Source organism: Cupressus sempervirens, chromosome 7, assembly GCF_028749045.1.
Source record: "Cupressus sempervirens isolate cs-2001-9-10 chromosome 7, ASM2874904v1, whole genome shotgun sequence".
NCBI lineage: Eukaryota > Viridiplantae > Streptophyta > Pinopsida > Cupressales > Cupressaceae > Cupressus > Cupressus sempervirens.
This window is the reverse complement of record NC_143124.1, coordinates 883197716-883216300: the sequence shown is the minus strand read 5'-3', so window position 1 is coordinate 883216300 and position 18585 is coordinate 883197716. Positions and strand designations below refer to the sequence as shown.

Below are 18585 nucleotides of genomic sequence, written 5' to 3'. Positions count from 1 at the left end.
TAGATAAAAATAAAAATAATCAAAGTCCAACATGAATTGATATGCATGCTTGTCTACTGAAAAATATGAACACCATGAAGAAGTGTCTTATCTTTTTTAATGGGAGATCAAGTAAATTAATTAAAATCCTTTAATTATCCAATCTAAGAAAACTAAACCAAAAGTAAATATACAGAAAGTACCACACTTAAAGAGGGTAAGAGCCACGAGCGAGGTGTTCCTCTATGTAGCAAAGAAAGGAGATTATTTCATCACGCAGGAAACTTCTCTTATTAAAAAATTCCTCACATATTAGAGAATGTACTGGCGTAGATTTGAGAATGTACCGGCGTAGATTTATTTGCAAGTATATGTTTCATCATCAATACCATAAATTCCGTAAACTCTGATGATGGTTACAAAATAAAGATTTCATCATCAATACCATAAATTCCGATGAATTAATTTAATATTTTTCCCCAGAACAACAGCAGCTTAGCGTTTGAAGCTTAAAACCTAATTCTGAGATACAATAGAATATGTAGTAAAATTCAATAGGCGAAACAGACTACTCTCCAATAAAATATCATTTTTCCATCTCTCCAACTTATTATAAAAATTGCATTTACACGACTCGGTAAAGATTCAATCCACAGATTATGATTATTCTTATCTAATGTATGGTAAAAACATTTGCAGCTCCCTATCGCACAATACAAGTGGAAGGACGTAAAATTTTAACCAAATAGAACTCAGTGCTTGCTATCTTAGAATATAAGAATCTTTTGTAATGGAAGTTTTATTTATAATCCTTCTATAAATTCCACGTCTCTTGATATTCACGAAAAGTAAGTGGCATCAATCTGTCAAGCATCGAAATATAGAATGTTATTATTATTATTGCTTTATTCAGCGAATATACTTCACATGCTTTGTGATAAGCATCTCACATACAGAGAGACTGGTTTAAAGTCTAATGCTTTGTGATAAGCATCTCATAGCGCAGGGTGCAGCTGCCCATGAAAACCTGAACACCGAGTCTTTCGGCGCAGCAGTCGAAGATATAGCGGCACTCTTGTTGTTGCAGTCACCGAAAAATACATTTTGAGAGATTAGACAGTAGAAGAAGATATGGTTCAACACTAGGAGCAATTCAGCATATTGTAAGAAGGAGAAAGAGTGGATTCTGATCGTGCAATAAGTGACGTCGTTGTTGCATACGTTTTAAATTCGAAGAAGTTTCTAAGCATAATTAGAACCCGTGACGAAAGATTTCGCGGGATTTGCCAAACTTGATCCTTGGCAACGTGGCCGACTACGTACGCCGTTTGGACGGCTTGCAAACTCGGGGCCCATTTGGGTGCTGGAATTTGTTATTCTGGATTAGCTATTCTGGAATTTATTATTCTGGATTTATTATTTCAGATCCGTTTGCTTCTACAAAGTTAAAACTGAATTAGAGTTGAAATTGTGCATTGTGTTTTGTGATAATTTTTTAAGTTCAGACATTGATAAATATATGGAATCAATGGTGAGCAAACATTTTCACATCGAAGACCATTGATTTCTGCAGCGATTTCCATTACGCAACATTGTTCATCAGATTACTAGAGATCGACATTCATCCAACCTGATCTGACATTCGTCCTGAGAGACATCATTCTTCCTTTCAGCACTACCAATGACACACGTCTCTTACAATCATGGTCTAAATATAATTGCTCATTTATCAACAAAATTTCATAGATTAACCAAACTTGCATATGAGAATGTCCATTTAGTTTCTCACATATCAGAAAATGTGTAAATATATATATATTTAATGGAAAGTGGATTGATAGATCACTACAAGTGAAATCATCTATTTTTTTTACTCGCGGGAAATAAAACTTAACCATCAACGAATCAAAATTGAGTCAATTTAAAGAATATCAAGTGACCACTTTTGAGTCCATGTAGAGTATGCAACGAGTAACCACAATGTATTCAATGATTGTCTTGACATTTTAAACATTCTCAACTATTGAGAAACAAACTCAGTTTGTGCACTCCAAACAAACTCTTGAGAACAGCTTATATTAAAATTCTCAATATAAACTATTTAGATTAAACTAGCTAGGTAACTTCACCTTTATGTTTTATGTAATAAGCATGACATAGAGATATGGCACAAATACCTAATTTATATATATTCGTCCCTTCAATTTGTATATCTTCTATTATTAAAAAAACCCCATCTAAGAATGTGAAGACTCAAGGATAAAGCCTGCAACAAAAATTTTATTAAGGCCAAGCAACGATCTCACTTGTGGTTTTATTATTCTTATTACTAATACTTTATTTGGCGATCAGTGCTTTTCGCATGCTCACCACATATACAGAAAGTGAGTCGCATGATTGGGCCAAAGTCTTAATAGTGCTTGGCAAAGTCGTAGGTTTCATAGCGCAGGGTACAGCTGCCCATGAACACCTGAACACCCACTCTGTCGCTGCAGCAGCCGAACAGCTTCTCAATTTCCTTGGAAAGGCAGGTGTCGCAGTCATTCTTGGACATATCTCGCCAGCACATCTCCATTCCATAGATGGTCAAATTGGAAGAAACAACAGACGACCCCATGGCGAACTTGATACGGCTGGAAGGGGACTTTCTTAAGAGAACCGCCAAAAGACTACGAGTGTTATCATTAAAGTCGACGTCCGTATTCTTATTGACGTTGACGAGGTCGTAGATGAGACTTGTGTCCAGCTGCGAGAGAAAGTTGTAATTTTCATAGCGAAGGAAGCAATGCTCCAGCTGAACCCGGGCGCCAACGGCGTTGGGACAGCCGCCGCGGGCGGCCTTCACTGCCTCCCACGAACATGCGGCGCAGTCGGCGGGAGACAAATCTCCTCTGCACTGCAGGCGTCCCGACACTCGGTTCGGCTTCTCGCCATAAGCCGAAGCGGCGAAGCCCGCATACGCTGCTTTCTCCGTCAACGTTTTAAAGAGCGCCCCTAAATTCCTATCGAACTTGGAGCCATTGGCGTACTTTGCCACATTACATAGTGTGTATATATCGCCTTCTGTCGACGACGACACAACCGTAATTGTCCACAACACTAGCAAAGCCGCCAGAAATAGCGGCACTGTCTTTGATGCAGTCGCTGAGAAATACATTTTTGTCTGCTTACAGAAGAGAAGATGTGGTTGAACGCTATGAGCAATTCGGCTTATAAATAGTCGAGAAATGAGTGGAGTATGAGCCGGCTGCAAGTGCGCCGGAATGAGTGCTTTTAATCCATAGAATCATGAAATGTGCAGTGCAAATTTGCAGAGTCAGTGCCATGCCGAGTCAGCTTTGCCATCTCCGTGGGCTTCGCTAAACACTTCATGTGGAGCGATGCCCACCAGCACTCCACCCAGTCGACTTTTAGTCACAGTTTTAACAAAAGCGAGGGAATCTAAAAGTGGGACTATAGTTCGACTTGCTGATTGTTTTGACTTGATCATCAGGCTGGCATCTCATTCAAAGCAATCATTTCTGGGCACATCTCGTATCAAGCGTATACTGTCAGAAAAGTCACAAACGCGGAAATCCTAGCTTCTAGACGAAGCATCCGCTATACAATTTGACCCTGAACTACTAGCGCTACTAGTTATTTTTACGTCAGTTGATAAAAATATTAGTTCCGCTTTTGAAAAGAAGAAGTTTTATGATTCTTGATTCTTATTTCATTATATCGAATCCGCGTTTTGCCAGTGGTTTAATAGATTATTAAAACAAGACCATTTTGGGCTGTTATTTGGAATTTTTCCCAAAATTTTATATGCTTATCATGGAAGCAGCAGTGATGGCGAGGACTTACTTGAAATCATAGTAGGGCCCTACCTTAAGCAAACAGTGAAAATTTATACATGTCTTGATTACGATAGAACCCTAGAAAGTTGATGTGAAATTTCATACACTCATCCAACAATGTTGATGAAAGTAGAATTGCTCATTTATAAAATCTTAAAATATACTATTACAATTCTTTATATACCTTTTTCTATAGTGATTCTTGTCAACATAAATTAATTACAAAAACCAAACAGTATGGTCGGCACAGACCAGTGAAATCTCTAGAAACACATGAAAAAAATGTGCAGCCGTTTTTCTCAACTACAACCATTAAATACACAACCAAATTTATCTCTAGAATGCTCTGTAAATTTATTACTCATTCAACTATAAATAGAATGGTTGAGGCTGGGATATAAGCGCTCATTTTCCTAAGTTTTCTGCTATGAGTTTTTGCTGTGTTATGATTAAGTTTTTGTTCATGGTATCAGAGCCAAAAGAAAGATTGGCTTTACAATCTGATCTGGTTATGTGTGAGGTGTGTTTTAGAATCTATAGTGGATTGCCCATATCTTGTGTAGGAGATCGCTGCTATCAGAAGGTTGCTCCCAGTACAAAGTTTGATTAAAGATTGGATTGAAGAAGATTATTGTGAGAAGACTGCCCCCGATTCTAAAGCAAGATTCAAGAAATGTTAATGTCAGTTTGAAGAAAGAAAGAAGTGTTGTTAAGAAGCTGCCACAGAAGCCAGTGATACCATTGTGGATCAAAAGGATCAATAGTGTTGATACCATTGTGGATCAAAAGCATCAATAGTGCTGAAGGTAAGTTTCAGCTACATATTTTCTTTATTGAGTAAGATTTCACGTGTAGCCGTATTGATGAAGAGTTATTTGAAATATTGAAGGATTAAGTTGTTTTGTGGGACAGAATTGGGTGCCATTTATATTGTTATGGTTATCTATCTTACTGTGATTTTTCAAGTACAATTGAAGTGTTGAATGCTCTTGTGATTTAGAAGATGCACTAATCCTTTGTTTGTTTAGATATGTTTGTATGATTGAGAAGTGAGCATATCTTTTGGAAGATACAAATTCTGTATGCTTCAAGGTGTGTGGATGTATGTGATTAAGAAGTGTTATTAAAGATTTATTGTGAAGAGATTGATAAGAATAGAAAGTGGGTAACTTTGTGTGGAAAAAACAAATTTGATAAAGATTTTTATTTAAAACTCCTTGTTTGATTGGTTCATAAGAAGGCCAATATCAAGGGTGGTCTTTTGGTATTTGATTGAAATCTAACTATGGCTGGTGAGATGTCTAATCTTGTGGTTAGTGAAAAATTGGATGGTTCAAATTATGCTAATTGGAAATGTGAGATGGAGTTAATTTTACAAATGAAAGATTTATGGGAACTAGTCACAGAAGAAGAACCTGAGGATCAAGATAAACTTAATAAATGGAATAAAAAGGATATGAATGCACGTGCTACACTTTTGTGGCAAATTAGTCTAGGGATTAGGCCTCATGTTCAAGGTTTAAAAACAACAAAGGCAATATGGGAAACTTTACAAACAATGTATGAAAGAACAAGTAAGTTAAAAGCAATGGATATTAAGAGGTAATTAACTCATTTGAAAATGAAAGTAGGAGATAGCATGAATGATCATATTGCTAGATTGAAAAACTTAAGAAATCAGCTTGCAATGATGAAGGTTGAGTACGAAGATGATGAAATCATAGAATTTTTAATTGAAAGTCTTCCAGAGGAGTATAATAATTTCATTCGCACTTTAGAATTAACTGAAAAATTTGAAAATATAAAATTGCAAGAAGTCTATGGTGCTTTGTTAAATGAAGAAGAAAGGCTTCACAAGTTTACAAGTGAGTCTAGCAAGAGTCAAGCATTTTTAGCTAGAGGGAAATACAAGTATTATAATCAAGAAAGAACATATCAAAATCAAAGACTTAATCAAGGGAATCAATATAGAAATAATCAAAGAAAATGGTCTCAACATAGAGATAATCAAAATAGGAAAAATTATCAAAGGTCACAAAATGAAGGGAGAAATTACAATAATAATGTCAAAGGAGCAAATACTATCAAATGTTTCAAGTGTGGAAAAGAAGGGCATAAAAGTGATCAATGTTTTAAGAAATGGCAAAAGAGATTTAATCAAAGAAGGCAATCAAATTTTGTTCAAGAAGAGGGTGATCATCATATAATGATAGCTTCTTTGGCTGCTCAAGGTGATTCAAGTAATGCATGGTATATTGATTGGGAGCTAGCCAACATCTAACTCACAACAAAAATATCTTTAGCTCGTTAGAAGCAACAAAAGGCGCAAAAATATTTCTTGGTGATGAAAGTTCACATGACATAGAAGGAATAGGTACAATTTCAATGAATGGTAATGATGGTAAAAATTTGGAAATAACTAATGTGAATTTTGTACCTAGGTTAGCCAAAAATCTTCTATCAGTGAGTCAAATAACTCAACATGGATATAAGGTGGAATTTTATTTAGATAAGTGTTTAATCAAGAATATTAATGATGGATACAAAATAGTTTCTAGAGGAGTTGAGAATGATGGATTATATAAATTTCAAGCTAGTGTTGCTAAGAAGGCTTATATCACTACAAGATCATCCTTAAGTGAGTTATGGCATCAAAGATATGGTCATTTAAATTATCAAAGTTTGACTATGCTTTCAAAGATGAATATGGTTGATGGATTACCTTGGATAAAATTAAATACAAATGTGTGTGAAGGATGCATGGTTGGTAAACAACATAGAGACACTTTTGAGAAGTCTACATGGAGAGCAAAGAGAAGTGTAGAACTTATCCATAGTGATTTGTGTGGTCCTATGAATCCAATATCAAAGGGAGGAGCTAGGTATATCTTGACATTTATTGATGATTTTTCAAGGAAAATTCGGGTTTATTTCTTGAAACAAAAGGATGAAGTGTTTAACAAATTTGAAATATTTAAAGCTCTTATAGAAAATGAAAGTGGAAATAAGATCAAGAGAATTAGAACTGAAAATGGTGTAGAATATGTAAACAATAGGTTCAAATCATTTTGTGATCATCATGGGATCAAAAGAGAGATGACTATTAGATATACTCCTCAACAAAATGGTATTGCTGAAAGGAAGAATAGGACTTTAGTGGAAATGGCACGTTGTATGCTACAATCTAAGAATCTTCCTTTGTTTCTATGGGCTGAAGCTATTAATACTACATCTCATGTTTTGAATAGATCTCCCACAAATGTTTTGCAAAACATTACTCCTGAAGAATCTTGGAGTGGAAGAAAACCTAATGTTAAGTATTTTAGAGTGTTTGGATGTGAAGCCTATGCCCATGTGCCAGATGAGATTAGAGAAAAGAAATTTGATAAGAAAAGCATTAAGTGCATCTTTGTGGGGTATGATGACCAAAGGAAAGGATATAGGTTATATGATCCTAGTGTGGAAGATGTGTTTACAAGTAGGGATGTCAAGTTTAATGAAGGGTTTGACGATATGACAATATCCACTCCTATTCCACATGTGGCCATTGAGAATCATGAAGATCCTAATGATTTTGAAACTGGTGAAAGTTCTAAGGAACCCTTTGACATGGATGAAGAATCTAGTCCTTCTCCAAAGACCAAGAGTATTCAAGAAATTTATCAAAGGACTCATCAAATTAATTATGCTTTGATGACCGCCATAATGAAAACTAATGATCCTCAGACATATGAAGAGGCCAAAGGAAAACATGAATGGGAAGAAGCTATAAAAAATGAGTATGATTCATTGATAAAGAACAACACTTGGGAATTGGTAGAGTTGCCAAAAGATAAGAATGTGGTTAACAATAAGTGGGTATATAAGACCAAGTTCAACTCAGATGGGAGTATTGAAAAACATAAGGCAAGACTAATAGCCAAAGGGTATTCACAAAAAGAAGGGATTGATTACATAGAAACTTTTGCCCCAGTAGCAAAGATTAGTACTGTCAGAGTTATTATAGCATTAGCAACTCATTTTAAGTGGCCTCTACACCAAATGGATGTTAAAAATGCATTTTTGAATGGTGAAATTGATGAAGAGATTTATATGACTCAGCCACAAGAATTTGAAATACAAGGGAAAGAACATTTGGTTTGCAAATTAAGGAAGTCTTTATATGGTCTCAAATAGGCTCCAAGGGTTTGGTATGCTAAAATTGATGAATACTTTCAAATTCAAGGCTTCCATAATAGTCCACATGATCCAAATTTGTATGTGAAGGAATTTTCTAGTGGTGATATCATAATTATTGTGCTTTATGTTGATGATCTTATTATCACAGGACATAACATGGATAAAATTAGTAACATAAAGTTAAGCTTGCAAAATACATTTGAGATGACAGATCTTGGTTTTCTACACTATTTTCTTGGTATACAAGTATGGCAAAAGGATGAGGGATTTTATCTTTCTCAAACTAAGTATGCCTTAGACATATTGAAGAGGTTTCAAATGACAGAATGTAAAAGTGTATCTACCCCAATTGCTTCAGGGTTGAAATTAAGCAAGGACATGGAAGGTGAAGATATTGATCCTACCTTATATAGGCAATTGGTTGGTAGTCTTGTATATTTAACACACACTCGTCTTGATATTTCTTTTGCAGTTAGTGTGGTTTCTAGATTTTTGAGCTCACCTAAAGTCCCACATTGGATAGCTACTAAAAGAATACTAAGATATGTGAAAGGGATTTTAATGATGGGCATCTATTATTCATTTCATGGAGATATTTCCCTTATTGGCTATTCAGATTCTGATTGGGCAAGATGCATGGATGATCATAAGTCCACTACAGGTTATGTTGTCTATCTTGGTGCAGGTCCCGTTACTTGGTGCAGTAAAAAGCAGTCTACCATAGCTCTATCCACTACAGAAGCTGAATATACTGTAGAAAATGAAGCAACAAAAGACATCACTTGGTTACGAGCTATCTTATTAGTCCTTAGGCAACATCATGTAGGGCCTTCTCTACTTCATTGTGACAACCAAAGTGCCATATCATTGTCTAAGAATCCAGTGTTCCATGCTCGCACCAAACATATTGAAGTCTATCATCATTATATCAGGCATCTTCCGCAACAACAGGTGATTCATCTTCAATATTGCAAGACAGAGGACCAGATTGCTGACTTATTCACCAAGGCTTTAAGTGAAGCCAAGTTTGTATCTCTTCGACATCTTTTGGGCTTAAGAGCAGTGACATAATTGTCTCATGGTTGTCATTCAGGGGGGATTCTTATGAATTCCAACCATTGAATTTAGGAGATAACTGATTGTAAATGGGTACCTAACAAGGCTTTAGGCCAGGACCCATCATATGTAGATTATGGGGGGATATTTAGATAGTAGATATTTAGTATAGCTATTGTAATTAATTTAGGGGGGATGTCAACATAAATTAATTACAAAAACCAAATAGTATGGTCAGCACAGACCAATGAAATCTCTAGAAACACATGAAAAAAATGTGCAGCCATTTTTCTCAACTACAACCATTAAATACACTACCAAATTTATCTCTAGAATGCTCTATAAATTTACTACTCATTCAACTATAAATAGAATGGTTGAGGCTGGGATATAAGCGCTCATTTTCCTAAGTTTTCTGCTATGAGTTTTTGCTGTGTTATGATTAAGTTTTTGTTCAAATCTCAATAGCTAAATTGTCACAATTTCTAACAAAAGCTAAAAGTGTCAGGTAAATAACCATAATGATGTTTAACTTCTAGATGGTAGAAGTAGAGATGAAGTGTGAAAGAAAGTGGAATGGGCTGAATACTTGTAACATCAAATGTTAATGAGCTTTAAGAGTGATTAGACAATTGAGGTCAAAAGGTTAAGATCAAAGTAATAAAAAATTCTAGGGAGAATAAACTTGTAGAGTTCCTATATGAGTAAATCTTTACATGCTATAGGGTTCTTAGAGAAATAGTCGTAGAGAAAGGAGCTCACTTAGCTTTGACTCTTGTAACAACATTGGTGAATGACTATAATGTATAGGATAGAAAATCTATACCTTATCACCCCCAAGCCAATGGTCAACCATAGATAATAAATACGTAGATATAATATAATTTGACTACAACAACAAAAATTCATTGAATAGATTAGACAAATACATTATTAGAAGTTTTCTAGGCATATAGAATCACTATAGAAACTATTGCAATAAAGTAAATAAATGTTGCATAATTTTAATTAGAATTAAATATTTCACCATAAATCCATAGAACTACTGAAATAATAAAGTATAAAATTAAGACATGGACAATTTAAGAGAACTCATATCACCATGATTTGTTCTCAAGGAAACTCTAGCAAGGAAAAACCCTAGTGGAGATTGAATACACAAGATGATGCACTTATCTAAAAAATGTCCTTGTTAGAGGACCTCACCTTATTAAGAGTTGATACATTAGATTTAGTACAAGTGTTCTTGTTGGGAGACAAGACCCTATCAAAGTTTTGAGCCCTTGTTAGGAGTAGAGAGAATGAAAAGAGAGCTCATTGCTCAAGGATGAAGTTTAAAGCCATTTGTTGGACTCACTCTCCAATACAAAGAAAGTATTACAACAAAAGTAGAACTATATACAACATCACCATCCTGAATTAGTCCCAATGAGGCTCACATGTTCTTTGATCATGCATCAAGACTCACATATAGCATCATAGCATCAAGTTCCCTAGTCTACTAGACCTAAGGCTAAAACTGATGTAGGAGCATCTTGCATCAGAAAATAAAGGGAGAAATATATATATGTCTTATTTTGAGAAAGCAAAATGAAAATTTTTTTTTTGGAGGAGAGAGAATGTGATGAAAATTAGAAGAAGAAAATAAATTAATTAATAAAATTGGAGAAAGAGGGGAAAAGGCATTTAATAGGAAACATTATTAAATGTAACTTGTGGCTTGAGGGTTTATTTAATGTGAGGGTTTATTGTAACTTGCTAAGGCAACTTGTGCCTTCAGGGTTTATTTAATGTAACTTGCTAGTGGCCGACTTGTGACTTGGTTTGGTATAAGTAGAGGGCCTTGTCTTGTCTTTATTCATCATCCATCTTGGAGAAGAGTATGTGGAGGAGGAGTGAACTTTGAAGAGCTAGTAGTTGTGGCTTGGAAAACAAGGAGATCGCTTGGTGGACTTGCGAGCAGAAGTTGAGATCTTCCTTGGAGGATTCTACTAGAGTGTGGATCTGGGCTTGCTATAGTTGGGATTGGATTTTGAGGGATCTTGAAGAATTACTATTGTAATTTCTTATGTATTTGGATGTAACTTAGAAGGCCTTATGGCTGAGCATGTTGGATGTAAATCTTATGATTATATTACATGAGAATTGGCATTATTTTGGATCTAAATATCTATGTTATTATTTATTCTTCCACTGTGTGGTTATTTTTTGGGGGCTAGGGCATGTCCTTTGGGGATTCTCCTGCCTTGCATTGCAAAACTAAAACATTAATCAAAGTTTGATAGTATTAACTAGTAGAAGATTGGGAAAGCAAAATGTGCTACTAGATTTCACCTAAAAGTGGATGGATGAAATATAATGTGGATAGATGCTCTAAAGGTAATCCTAGTATCACTAGAGTAGGATGAATTATCAAATATTGGAAAGGTGAAATGATCCTTAGCTTTATGAAGTTGCTGGGAATAAGGTCTAACAAACTATGCCAAGGCTAATACAATGTGGTTTGGTATTGAGAATCTACTAGACTTAGAAGTGGATAACATTAAGTTGGAAGTTCGAAGGAGACTGAAAGCTAAATTATTGATCTACTTCTAAAAAAAAATCAATTTCCCTTGGAGGGTTTCCCTGATTATAAATAATTGTAGAAGGAGGATCCTATCCTTTAACAAAGTTATTATCAAACACACCCTTAGAGAAGGGAATAAAGTTGCTAACTATTTGGCCACGTGAGGGTTAAACTACAAGGAGTCAAAGATGGTGAATTATATGGAGTGCACACAAGAGTTAAGTCTAATTATTTTAAATGATAATAAAAAATATCATGGCATGTAATAGGAATACCAAAGGTGACATGTGGATTGTCAAGTTGTTGAGTTATCACGGTTCATTTTCTAAGAGTATTAAAAGATATAATTTGACTAGGCCTTTGTTGAGCATCAAGCTCAATAAGTAAATTAATAATGATTTTAATCATGTGAAGCCAAAAAGTATTTCCCATACCATTTCTTTAAAATGACTTTGTTGTGCAAATCCTACCCCATATCTTTACCTATTATTTCCTAAGGTAATTAATAATATGGATGTTAGCTATTTATGGAGATGAGTTGAAAAGTTCTCTACTCAACCAAGGCTATAGATGTGGCATGTTATCATGATTTATTACATTTTTCACAACGATGATAGAAAAAAATACAACTATGTGAAGTAGTACGACACAAAGATTGACAATAGGATTTGTGAGATAATTTTAGAACCTAATAAGTTCTAATATTTTTTCAATAAAATCCATAATCTTAAATTGTCAAAGGAAGTATTCATGATGAGTGATATTGCAAAGGAAAGTATTGTCAAACTAAACCTGGCTCTTGTGAATTCTAAGCAATTATTTGAAAAGGAGAACAACATGGGAGGCCCACTCAAGCATGTTGAAGAGGTGGAGTAGGATAAAGAAATTAGGGAATATTCTATCAAGGAGGGCTTACATTTGAATATCCATGTGATAAAAGGCTGCAACACTATCCTCTCCACTAAGTTTGCTAATTCTTGGAACAAAGGTCTGGTGGAGATTGGTAGGTTCAAATTTGTGGTGACACTAGATCTGGTTGAAGAAGCAACAGACCTAGAATGTGTTGGTGTTAAAATGGAAAGGAAAGATACATTGGACTATAGTAAATTAAGGCATAAGTTCTTTGAAGGAACAAAAGAACCTATTCGTGTGAGTTCATGATGGGTATGATAGGCTTTCTCTCCCTAGCCCTTTTGGTTCCATTTGTTACTGGTTAATCAAGTATTTTACTCTTGAAGGTCGTTACATGACCTATCATGGCTATCATTTTCTAATTCTTAATATGCTTAGATATGGGGGAAAAGTTCATATTTTGTTCTTCCTATTTTCCTCTTTGATCAATAGCATTGTCCTAGGAGAAAACCCTCCTATTCACCAAAGGTTGATTTTTTTCCTTTATCACCATGTTTGTGCTCACTAACTAGGTTTTGGTAGATGTCCCCCACCCATAGATGACCTAAGAACCCCTAAATCTCTTAATTCCTTAGTTTTTTTCGAAGAAATATGTGTCGATAAGTCCCAAATGGAGTCACCTAAAATATAAAATAACCCTCATCCCTCTAAAACTAAGAAAAATAATATATCTTTGGAACTGTTCCTTTTGATTGAGGCCCTCAAGTAGTAGAAAAATGCTTCTACAAAATCCAACCCTTCTAGTACACCTAAAAGAATGAAAATGGTAGAATATATTATTGATATTGATCAAAATGAAGGGGAGGAAAATTTTGCTAATGAGGGGGAGGAGGGAGCTACAGATGTCAAAAGGAAAAAAGGGAACTTTAGCTCTAGGAAGAGAAGATTCGTGAAGTTAAAAAGTTAAAAAGGGAAGATTTATAAAGAAGAAGGCAAGGAGGACTCCCACAATTCCCAAATAGAGGCAAGGTGGAAGATGTAGAAGTGGAGGAAACACCAAGGAAAGATGGATTTTTCTCCTCTAATGAAGTTGACTTTGATGTGGAAGATAAAGAAGTTGACGATGAAACCCAATTTCCTCTAGATAAAAAAGTGGTGGGGGACTTAAGCATTATAGAAGATGAAGGATTAAGCTTAGTCAAAAAACTAAGGTTGGGGAAATGATGAACTGCCTTTCCAATATCTAGAGCAAATTGGAAGACTTCAAGAAGGATTGTGATAATAAATTTGATGAAATAAATGAGAAGATTGAAGAGCTTAATAAAATACTCACAACTACAATTATTAGTCTTGAATTGGGGGTGGATGTTTCCTCCATTTGCAAAGTTCAGAAAGAAATGATGATAAAGGTCATGTTTGTGTTCATCAGTGGGAAGAGAAAATTGAAAAAGGTGAGCCAAGCCAAGGAGAAGAAGTGCAAGGAGATAAAGTGTGCAACCCAGATTGAGAACTCAATTGAAGAGATCAAGTACATCAATGATGATTGGGAGAGCATTAAACAAACTTAATTTCTTTTCTAGGTTTTTTGTTACAATTTTTTGGGTTCACTATTGGTTACCTATTTCATGTGTTGTTTTACAAACATTTCGATAAACTCTAGATCATGTTGAGGTTTTTTATGTTGACTAATTACTCTATTTACTCCACTAGTGTTGGGGTAGTAAGTCTTTGAATGTGGTTAGTAAGTTTAGTAGTTTAAAGTTTAGACTTAGGTTAGTTTTAGGCGTGGATGGTTTCAACTATTCAAAGAACATGGATGGTTTTGATTAATTGTTTTTTAGTAAGTCATGGATGCAATTCTAACCATTGGGTTTAGAGTGTGCTTCTTTGTTGCTTGGTTATAATGGCCCATGGTAGAGATGGTTTGAACACTTTGCTATTATCTAGGTTCAAGACCCTCTTCCTACCTTTTCTAATCAAAACATATCCTCACATACTGAAAAGACTTTGATTTATAACTTTACAATTATTTATTCTATCACACATAAAATCTCCTTGCATGCATTGAACACTTGTCTATGTTGTTATTTGGTTGGACTTAAAGTCTACAAGACCACATTTCTTTGAGGCACTCAAGAAAGATAATAACAAAGGTTTAACATATCTTAAAACTAGAGGGTGGTGTCTTATGAAGACTTTTCTTTTGCAAGATGTGTATGACAAAATTAAACAAAGGTATTATGCCTAGATCTTTGTCTCAAAGACATTTTCTCTCAGAACCTTGCAATGTGACATAGCCAAGAAAATTAATTTACAAATACATAGTAGTATAAGTGATGTACTAGTAGCTGAGTTTATACATGTCTATTTAGAGGGTAAGAAAAACTTGATTTCTCTAGATGATGTTTGGAGGAGGAATGTAGAAGGTAATTTACATCGTCTTCACACTGACACTAACACACACTATAAAATTATGGTTACCAATAGAGATAAAGTTGCTACTAAACACATGAGAAATATTTATGTTTATAAGATGTAGCTACTATGGGAGGAAGACAATTCAAATCTATTTTCCCCTTTTCCTTTCATAATAGTGAGGTAAATAGGTCATTTGAGCACCTAAAGTGTTTGACTCATCATATTGTAGAAAAATATAGGAGGTTATAATTGGCTATCAAAATAGTTGTGGTATCCATAACATGATCTCTCGACTTATAGGATTGAAAGTTAGAACTAGGAAATTTGAAAGATGTTGAGGAAAGGGAAAAGGACTCTATGGTGAAAATCCTCAAGCTGGGTTATGAATCTCTTCCCTCACATCTTAAATCTTTGTTTTCTTATTTTTCTTTCTTTCTAGAGGATTCTTTTTTTTTCTTTCTAAAATCATATTCCCAGAATGTATACATCATGACTATTTGATATATTTGTGGATAACCAATGGTTTTATTCCTCCAACATCTATCTTCTTATCTAAACTACAATCCTTATTTCTCATCATTATTAAATCTTTCTCAATATTTTTCTTCCCCCATAGTTCTATCTCCTTGTTTTTGTGTACCAATTACTTTTTCCATGGGAATGGCATTATATAAGTGCATAGAGTATTTCTTCTAGATTCAGATCTAAAAAATCCTTCCTATTATCCCTTATGTTGCACAACATGCATAGTCAATTTTCTTATTAGGTTTTAAATGCCTTATGATCCAATTGTTGTGAATAGAGGCTTTTTGGATTTCTTTAACTACATTAACCCTTCGGTATGTGTAGGATCATGGTGTGCCAAAAAGTGGCAATGTGAAAAAAATAGTTTGAAAACATCTAAAAGCGTTTCAAAATCCACTTTGACTTTTTTCCACCCATCCTGATACCAAAGCTAAGAAGTTAGGACCAAATCTTATTGGGTATCGGATTTCATATTAGATACCTAATATGAAATCAAATACTCGAAACCTATAACATTGATTTAAAAAAAAAAAAAACCCAAGACCTCTTTTCACATTTTTTTTAAATTTTAGAGTTGACTTTTATTTGGTTATTGGATTTCAAAACGGGTATACGATAAGGGTATTTTTTTTTTAATGTTTTGAATGAATACTATTATAAATTAGTTATTTTTGATTGAATTTGTTAAAATATAGGTTTTTTAAATAGAAATTGTTCAAATTTAGGTTGTTTTTAGTAGAAATTAAGTTTTGCAAATTAATAGGTATGGCTTACCCAAATGATGATACTGAGCCAAGAAACAATGTTCCTCATAACTCTCCTCCAAATGATCTTATGCCCCCTTAAAACCATCCACCAAATGATTCCTTACACCCTCAAAATCCTCCTCAAATTGAAGATTTGATATTTGAAAATCTCACCGAGTTGAGGGTTTTGTGAACCATATATAATACTATACTCGCATTGGCTCCCTTGTTATCCACATTAAACACCATAGTGGATAATAATGAAACACTTACCAATGAGGAAAATACTACTCTTCACTGGCATGACCAAATGCATGCCATGTTTGATGATGGATTGGACTATGATGAGGTTGCAACCCTAAATATAACTAAAGATGTTATGGCTAGCCTTCTTGTGGACCCAAAAACCAGTAAACAAATAGAACACACAAAGCCCAAACTATCAATTAAATGGTGTACAAATTAGGCTATGTGTGCGAACTTTGGGAATCATTGGTGGATGATTTTTGACATCCCTCCACACAAAAATTTAGAGGTGCCATTTTATTTCATTAAAAAATTGTATGCCAAATTGGTGTTGGACCTCAAGGTGAACTATTGGAGCATGAAGCCCAACATGGGTGTAGGAGGAGGAGTTCCAAATGATAGATCTTTTTCCTAGCATAAGAAAGCTAACATTTTTTCCCCCCCTATTGATTTATCCCCCCTCCTCGAGTGCAACATCCTAATAGCACTGTAGAGGATAGCTCTCAAACTACAAGAACTATACATAGATTGACTTGCCTATTGATATCCCAAGCTAGGTTAGTGTTGCCTCCAAGTGTTGATGATGCTAGCACAAGTTCCTCATTAGCGAGCTCCTCACATGTTTGTGTTCCCCATACTTGCATAACGTGCAAGAATATTTGTCTGGGTCCCATAGGTTGTAATATCTCCTTTGGGACATTTATAGTTTTTCTCCAATTTGTTTCCTTTTCATTATATTTTCATTTGATTTGCTTCTTTATTCCCCTAAGCCTTTGTGATAATTCATATTTGATATATCTTCCTCTATCATCTGTTATTCTATTAATATATATTATTACTAGTGAATAGTCGTGAATGGTTGCATCCCTTCAACAATAATTAACTCGTTGTTATGGTTAAGGTTTAATAGATATTAATTAACATATATTTAACACTATATATTAATATTTATTATATGTATAACATTTATTAATTATTAAATTTCCTTATTTGTAGTGTATCCTTAGGATTATGGATGATGTAAGCTATTTAGGCAACATAATAATGCTATCACCATTCATTTAGTACCATACTTATTTATTATCATTATTAAATATATCATAAGATTCTTATATTGGTAGATATATATTCTAATATTACTACATTAGTAGAATTATATTATTATTAGTAAATGATAATATATTATGATTATATTTAAATATATCATAAAATGTATTAGATGATTTATATCATATATTTATCTATATAAATATATTAAATTAATAGAATATTATTGTTTAACTCTTATTAAAACCTAGTCTAAAACTAGGGACATCACAGTCCTCCCCTCTCAAAATTTGCTTGTCCTCAAGCAAAAACATATTTGCATACAAATTTTTATTTTTATTTTTTATTTTTTGAAATATACATCTTAAAGAATGAAAACAAGAAGCAAACACGATGCAAACATGTCATACACTCTTTATAATTTTACACAATGAAGTAGAGTAAAGGGAATTATTTGTAACATATAGTTCCCTAGTACACTTTTGATGGTAGATCCTACACACACAAATAATTATTAGCTTATATAATAGCTTCAAAGAAAATATTAGCCATGATAAATTAGTTTTGACCAATATCCTACCAAGCACAAGAGCAGAACTTTGACCCTCTTGGCCTTGATGGCAGCCATTGACATCCATCTACTTGGAAAATTCTTACCTGAATAGAGTTGACATGATGTCAAGTCTTAATCAATCGAAGCCTAGGAGAGGAACTTTGGCCCTCCTAGCCTTGATGGCAACCTGTGACATCCACCAAGGTGGCCTACCTAGATGGTAATCTTATTCTTCCTACCTAAGCCCAAGAGCAAAACTTTGGCCCTCTTGGCCTTGATGGCAACCAGTGACATCCATCAAGGTGGTCTACTTAGGAGATAATCTTATTCTTGTTAAATATGCTACCTAAGCCCAAGAGTGAAACTTTGGCCCTCTTGGCCTTGATGGAAACCAGTGACATCCATCAAGGTGGTCTACTTAGGAGATAATCTTATTCTTGTTAAATATCCTACCTAAGCCCAAGAGTGAAACTTTAGCCCTCTTGGCCTTGATGGCATCCATTGACATCCATCAAGTTGATTTACTTAGGAGGTAATATTTATTCTTCTTAAGGAACTCCTTATAACAAATCTTGACAA

At 34.5% G+C, this 18585-nt stretch overlaps 1 protein-coding gene across 1 annotated transcript; it reads right to left on the bottom strand.

Annotated features, from left to right (window-relative positions):
- Positions 1 to 2257: 2257 nt before the first annotated feature.
- Positions 2258 to 3152, bottom strand: LOC149550305 (cysteine-rich repeat secretory protein 38-like). The gene has a single exon (XM_089795067.1). It carries the CDS (start codon positions 3134 to 3136, stop codon positions 2390 to 2392), a length of 747 nt encoding a protein of 248 aa, XP_089651193.1. The 5' UTR covers positions 3137 to 3152; the 3' UTR covers positions 2258 to 2389.
- Between the last annotated feature and the right edge of the window lie 15433 nt (positions 3153 to 18585).